The sequence below is a fragment of the Morus notabilis genome, unplaced genomic scaffold (assembly GCF_000414095.1).
Source record: "Morus notabilis unplaced genomic scaffold, ASM41409v2 Scaffold72, whole genome shotgun sequence".
Lineage (NCBI taxonomy): Eukaryota > Viridiplantae > Streptophyta > Magnoliopsida > Rosales > Moraceae > Morus > Morus notabilis.
In genome coordinates, this window is record NW_010367952.1 from 25397 (window position 1) to 33328 (window position 7932).

General features: G+C 33.3%; 1 protein-coding gene across 1 annotated transcript; it reads left to right on the plus strand.

The window, feature by feature from the left end:
- The first annotated feature begins 3173 nt into the window (after window positions 1-3173).
- On the plus strand, window positions 3174-6862 carry LOC21398071 (probable serine/threonine-protein kinase PBL15). Its single transcript, XM_010113971.2, has 5 exons — window positions 3174-3915; window positions 4625-4760; window positions 5345-5481; window positions 5603-5726; window positions 6217-6862. The coding sequence occupies exons 1-5, from the start codon at window positions 3448-3450 to the stop codon at window positions 6663-6665; spliced, it is 1314 nt and encodes a 437-aa protein (XP_010112273.1). The 5' UTR covers window positions 3174-3447; the 3' UTR covers window positions 6666-6862.
- Window positions 6863-7932: the final 1070 nt, after the last annotated feature.

A 7932-nucleotide genomic window follows, 5' to 3' on the forward strand; every position in this document is an offset into this window, starting at 1 on the left:
TGGGGCTCTACTTTTGGGGAATCCTGAATCTCACAGATTTCTTTAAAACCTCAAAAAGTCAAGAATCTCTCTAGCTTTCATCATAGTAGCGTTATAGATCCTAGGATAAAAACTTTTTTCTTCTTTGAAATCTCTATCGTCAGTTTCATTAAATCCATGTATACCGCGTATCATTCTATCAAACATAGGAAAGCTTCAGATAATATCCTCATATGATAAACCACATTTTACCTAAAAAATCTGGATTCTACAAATGAGAAATTAGAAACAGAACACATCATAGAAGTTGTTGCCCTTAATGGAGTTCCAAAAGTTACACCAGGCATTTCAAGTCAATTACCAACTCACTCTGCTTAATTAAAAAGATTATATTTACGAAAAATGTGGTTCTATTCACACACCCATTTTTACTCTCTACACTCCTTAATTTTAAAATAATTAAATTTACTTCTTACACACACTTATTGTTAAAAAATTACTCTTAACTACTTTCATAAGATTATTAATATTTTACAACTCATTTTCTTTTCACACCCACAATTTCTTTTTATTCCTTACTTTAATATTATCATTTGCCTTTATCTCTCGTTCTTTTTTCAGTTGAAACTTTAGGCATGAAGCTTTTTCATGTATAAAGAAAATTTACTATTACATTTTTTAGAAACATAAAGCATATTTACTATAGAAAATTTACTATTACATTCCTAAATAGCAACGTCAAAAAAATATAAATTTACTATTAAGAATTTTCTAAAGTAGATGTCCTCTAAGAAAATGATTCATTCCTAAAGCTTCAACCAAAAAAATAGCAAGATAATGATACTAAAATAAAGAATTAAAATGAAATAATGGGTGTGAAAAGAAAAATGGAGGTTCAAGAATTAAAAATTTTATGGAAATAGTTAAGGACAAGTTTGGAACAATAGCAGTGTGTAAACATTAAATTTAATAATATGAGATTTGTATTTAAAAAGAGGTGTGTAAAGTAAAAAAGAGTGTGTGAAACTGTGAATAGGACTACCCTTAAAAAAATTAGTCGATTTTTTACATTAAAGAGAAAATAGTTTACCAAATCCCCGAAATATCAAGTGAAAATAAATGTCTCGAAAAGTTCATGGCCAACAAAAAAGGGAAAGAAAGAAAGAAAGAAAGAAAGAAAAACCCAAAGCCAACGTTAACAATCCAAGATGTACTCATATACCCAATCAAATATCAAGTGAGGTCGGCAAAGCAAACAAGGTAACAACTTTAATCGGTACGGCAAATTTATTTACTGGAATGAGATGGCATAGGTTTCAGGTGATAGATCAAAACCCATATAAAATATGGTCTTCTGAAACTAAAAGACGTCCTGAGACAAAACTTGATGCAACTTTTTGACAGGAAATTTTACTTTACACTACACCTGTGTGCACTCTTATAACATCCGCAGGCGAAAAAAGACAATTATCCAAGTTTCCCCACTATCAGAATCCAAACAGAGATTCAACCCACACGAAAAGCTACCAAATTAAACCAGAACTTAACCGCCCGTTTTCTGCCCTGAAATTCAGCAGAGAAACATTGAAAAAGTTGCAAACTGAATAGCTGAAGAAAACCTTGGATGGCACTCAGACGAATAGAAGAAGACAATCTCAACAAACAAAAAACAAATCATCTGGTTTCAAATGTGTGTTAAAAATATAATAATTTTTATTCACTATATTGAAATTATGAATCGAGTGAAGCAGGGTACTTAAAAGTGCAGTTTCCAACAAAAAAAAAAAAAAATCAACCAAATATTGATCTACTGCATCATCTGACATAAGAAGAGATTCCAACAATTATCAGAAACCAAAAAAAAAGTATCAGAAGTCAACTGCGCTTGGACAAGATCTCTATGAACTTGCAAGCATACACCCTTTTAATTTACAGGTCACCATTCTCACGGACTAAAAATGAAAGGTTAATGGTTCACTATAGTATGTTTATCAATCTCAATTTACTGAACATTCCCTTGTTCATGATTTCCGGCATTTGTGCCACAGTTACAAGCCTGAATGGTTTAATAGACGATATCACATTCTTGGACTTTAAAACACTGAAACAGTAAAACTATAAACTAGGACCATTCTCTATTTGTTTGCTCAGTAAATCCATATTTCACCTCAAAAATCTAAAATCTACGGCACGCGTTTGAAATTTGTTCTAAAATAATTTTATTTTTTTATGAAAATAAAAATAAAAACGTTTTTAATCTCATACATAAATTATTTTTAAAAATGTGTTTAATAATTTTATCAAAAAATTATTTTTAATATAAAAAACTCATTAATGTGTGTCTCTGTCTCTCTCTTTTTACTCGAGAAAAGAGAAAATTAAAACAAAAAATTAAAAAACAACTAAAAGCCGTTTTTTATTTCTCTCTAATTTTATATTACATTAAAATTTTTTTTTTATTTTTTATTTTTATTATACTAAATACCGTTTTAAAAACGTTTTCATTTTTTATTTTTTAAAAAACGTAAAAAATAAAAACAGAATCAAACTTACACATCAAAAATTAAAAACAGTTAGGAGACGTTTAGTTCATGAATTAAAATCATGTAATTAGAATTATTTTTAATTTACGTATATTTTTTATAAAAAAAAATACTTTAACAAACTATTAACATGATTCAAATTCTAATTTAAATCCTCCAATTAAATATCTCCTTAAACACCACCAGAGTGTGGTCCAATTAAGGACAGCAAAAGTCAATCGCCGAATCACTCTGTCAATTAATTGATAAGATTTTCGAAATATTTAGGAAAATATTAAATTTTTTTTTTAACCTTGTGGAGAAAATAGTTTACCAAAACCCCAAAAGAATAATGAATTCACGACATTTTCAACGAAGCAAAGCAAACGTCAGAAATTCAGATCAAATATACCTGGCAGAGTTTGTTTCTTAATGCCAGCAACAATCTATGCTCTGATGACGGCCATGGATGACACCCTGAGAGGAGCCATACAAAAACGACGGAGAACTGAAATCAGCAATAGCGTCGTCCGAGTTAGGTGACCAAAAAGTAAACACAAAAGAATATCAACCGTCTGATTAGTTAAAATCAACGGCAGAAAAATACAAGTCGATGTCGGTAGAAAGAATTGATGTATACTATAGGTATGTAGACACAGACATATAGGCGTATAGAGTAATCGAAAAGCGAGAATAATGTCAAAGAAGAAAAGGACTCGAAACAGAAAAAATACCGGATTTAGTAGAGCAGTTGGAGAGCAGGTGAAGAGATCTCGTCTGCATCGGTGGAACTGGTGAGAGAGAGAAGAGAGCCAAATCAGTGGAGCAGTTGAAGAAGAACAAAACGAAAAACCTTGTCGAATCGATCTCAGAGATTTTGCATAAGAATACAAAATCGCTCACCACAAAAAAGCACCAAATTAACAAATCGATCGGAAAATCCACAATGAACTCTCCGAATTCGTCTTCCATCTCGTCGACGCCACGGCAGCACCAGTCTAATTCGAAGCCATGGAGGCCGTTGACGACGAGCTGCTGCTCCGTCGAGGACCAGACGATCCTCGGACGGCTGAGCCGGCCCTGCCGGCCGTCCAGGTCGTCGGAGCTGTCGAAGAACATAGCGCCGATGCCGTCGTTCCGGAGGCTGTCGTTCTCGGACCTGAGCCGGTCATCGTCGGTGCGGATCAACGAGGACCTGGCGCAGAACTTCGGGGCCGAGTTGTACGACTTTCAGCTCAGTGAGTTGCGCGCCATAACGCAGAACTTCTCGAGCAATTTCCTGTTGGGAGAAGGAGGATTTGGGACGGTGCATAAGGGGTATATGGATGAGAATCTGAGGCAGGGCTTGAAGGCGCAGGCTGTGGCGGTTAAGCTTCTTGATATTGAAGGTTTGCAAGGACATCGCGAATGGCTTGTAAGTTGGTCGAAAAGATTTCTGTCGTCTGTCGGTCTTTCAATTTTATTTCGATTTTGTTCTTCTTGTTTTTTTTTTTGTTTTTTCCCCTTCAGACAAACTGCCTTTTCCAAACTAGGACTAACTCTATGGGCGGTATAGTTGATTTAATTTGAATTAATTTTTTGAACAGTTTAACATTAACATATGAATAGGAGTAATTTTGTGTTGTGTGTTAATGAGAAAGAATAGTTTCTACCGTAAAAACTTTTAAAAGCATTATAAAAAGATAAGGGTTAATCATTTTTATATCAAATAAGGAAAAAAAAGTATTTCAAATATAAGTTTTGAAAAAGAAAACCATTGTACAAAACAATAGGTTTATTTATGCTTTTACATTTAACTTATTTTGATCCCAAAATACTTGTGAAATAAATGTAAGGGTATTGTCTAAAAAGTAAGCTCATTTTTTATAGGACAACACTTATAAAATAGATATGACGGTACTGTCCAAAAAATTCTCTCATTTGCCTACACATTATTCATCGCTTGATTTAGAATTGTCAAAAATATATGAATGTTGTTCTTTCATCGTATTTTTTTGTAATTTCTTATTTTATTTATTCTCTCGCTAATTGTCATAATCAAGTACTGTGTATTATTATTATTATTATTATTATTATTATTATTATTAATATTTTGTTGAAGTACTGTTTATTGTTTGATTCAGGCGGAAGTGATATTTTTGGGGCAACTCAGGCATCCAAATTTAGTAAAATTAATTGGATATTGTTGTGAGGATGAAGAAAGGTTGCTCGTCTATGAATTTATGCCCCGCGGAAGCTTAGAGAATCACTTGTTCAAAAGTCAGTACTTTACTATCCTAAATCCTTAGGACTACTTATGCTTATTAATTCAATGAGGAAGGTCTTTTAACTAGTGTCCCCTAAACATTTTGTGTTTGGATGAATTGTTTTTGAAGTTTTAATTTTGATAATTAACTGCTTAAATTTATCAAATTAGACCACGTTGAATGGATCGTCAAGTTTAGAAGGTAAATCGATGAAATTCAAAGTTTATAAGGTAAGATGTAAAATTACTTAGACTTTAGAGGGACTTTAGTTACAACGTTCTTCATTATATGCATAAGAGACCGTTCAAAAAATGTTTCTGGTGTTCCATACAATTCAATGAAATTAGTTGTGTTTTTCAGTTATTGATTTTTTTTTTCCTTAAATTGTCTAAAGAGCACTAGGTTAAAATTTCGTTACTCACATAAGATGAGTTCCGCTACATGAATAAGTGAAATCTAACTTAATAAGACCTATCATTTGAGAGTACAGAATTTTATTTTCATCGAGATAAATATCATTTTTATTGTCTAAGTTGAGTAAAAAGGTCGAGTAAGGAAACTTGGGGAATGAATTGAGCAACATTTATACGATTTCAGGATTGTCAGTATCATTGCCATGGGGGACAAGATTAAGAATTGCAATTGGAGCAGCCAAAGGTCTTGCTTTCTTGCATGGAGCAGAGAATCCAGTCATATACCGAGACTTCAAAACTTCAAATGTCTTACTAGACTCAGTAATATTTATTTTCTCTCTTTTTTTTTTTTCGTTCTTATGAGGTCTACTTTTTTGCAGAGAATCCACTTATTTTCTCTCTAAATTTGACCGTGATATTGCAATTATCTCCGTATGAACAGGATTTTACAGCCAAATTGTCTGATTTTGGACTTGCAAAGATGGGACCTGAAGGATCAGACACGCATGTCACTACAAGAGTCATGGGTACCTATGGATATGCAGCACCTGAATACGTCTCAACAGGTAGCTGCTTTTATAAACTTTTTTTTTTTTTTGCAAAAAAAAAAAAAAAACAAAGAAGAAAAATACTTCTACGTGTTTAAGAATATAATTAAAAGTTTTCCTTGAAAAAAGTATATATTAAGCTTTAAATCTTATATCTGTTGTCAGAAAATATAAGGGCAAAAATGCTCACAACAAACTTCTGCAGAATAATATTCCATTAACAAGTGAAATATATACAGTGTGGTCATGCTTTAATTTACAAATGTTAATAAGCTTGACAAATGATTTGCCATAGAAAAATAAAGATTGAGAAGTTGAAGAATGACATAATTGTGAAAACGATGTATAGTTTACTGAATAAAGGTTCACGCAACAATACAACAACAATAACAATAAGCCTTAATCTTAATTAATTGGGGTCGGCTATATGGATTTCATTTTTTCACACAACTCCAACAATAGAAAAAAAAAAGAAAAAAAAAAAAGACTAATTTGCAATGGATCTCAGGGCACTTAACAACAAAGAGTGACGTCTACAGCTTCGGAGTAGTCCTGCTAGAGCTCTTAACAGGAAGAAGGGCAATGGATAAATCGAGACCGAAAACCGAACAATACCTCGTCGATTGGGCAAAACCATACTTAACGAGTAGCCGAAGGCTGCGCTACATTATGGACCCAAGACTTGCAGGGCAGTACTCTGAGAAGGGGGCAAAGCAAATGGCCCTTCTGGCATTACAATGCATAAGTTTGAAACCCAAAGACAGGCCTAAGATGCCAACCATTATTGAAACTCTTGAAAGCCTTCAGAATTTCAAGGACATGGCAGTCACTTGTGGGCAATGGCCGGTATCAACAAAGTCAACGAGGAATGGGGCTTCTGCTAAAGTCAAATTGGAGGTTAGAGGTGGGAATTTCAGGAAATCTTCTCCAATCTTTACTCCAAGCAATAAAACATGAAAGCCAATTTTAAGTGTAAAATAGTAGTGTATCATGTATTTCGAGGTAACAAGTTTGATAGATGACGAGCAATGCATGTTGGGTTGACAATGTACATTGGTCATCATTAATGGTGTATATATATGCATATATATGTGTGTGATCTCTTTTTTTTTTTTTTGTAAAATAAAATGTAAATGCAACATTGAGGGCTTGAGGTGGCCTCTAATAAAGTATTACTCAATTTTGTATCGCTTGTACTGTTGCATCAAGTTCTGGATCATGTTGACATACACCCCATCATGGTCCCTTAAATGATTTGGTTGAAGAATTAGACTTTATAAAGAATTAGACTTTATAAAGAATTTGACTTTTATCTTAAAAGACAATCTCTTTACATATATGTAGTAATGTGGGACTCGGGTATTTATATCTTTAATAATAATTTGGAGATTTTATTGAAAAGATAATAACAATTGTAGTCTTGCTAAGATCTTAAAAGCAGTTACGTGTCACAATAAGAAGCAGTTAGGACTAGGACCGGCAATATAGGTCACAACACGACGACACGACTCGAAAACAACACGAATTTTGCGAGTTAGGGTTAAGAAAAAAGAGGTTCGGGTCATAATTGGATCGACTTGAAATTGACACAAAAAACACGGGTCAATTTCAGGTTGGACCCGCCTAACCCGAACACGACACGAAACTCGTAAAAAACTAAAAAATACATATATTTTTCATTTCATATTTTAAATTTTATTATGAACTTGTGATATCATGATAGTTGTACTCAAAATCTTATATTATTATTTGCTTAATTTCAATGGATGTTATTGTAATTTAGTGTGTTATGAATTTTAAGTTATTTTTAATATGTAAAAAACTAAATAAAAGTATACAATTTTCGTGTCAATTTCGGGTTCACGGGTCATTTTGGGTCGTATCGTGTTAATTCGTAAAGTGGTCGTGTCGTGTTTGTGTTGTGATTTTTAAAATTTTTTGTGTCACAGATCGTGTTCGGATTGACTGTAAATTTAAAAAGAAATGATTAAAATACGACACAAACACGATACGTACACGAATTGCCACCCCTAGTTAGGACATCACATCCATGGACTAATCCGTCATTTACTTCTCTACCGTTGTCGTCCTCTCTGGACATAGTTGGATTTTCGCGGCTGGAAGACAGCTAAATTAAGCCTTCGAAATGACCAATTTAACCCTGGAGAGCTATATATTTCTCTTGGCAACGAGTTCCTTTCCCTCCCTCCCTCCCTCCCATCTC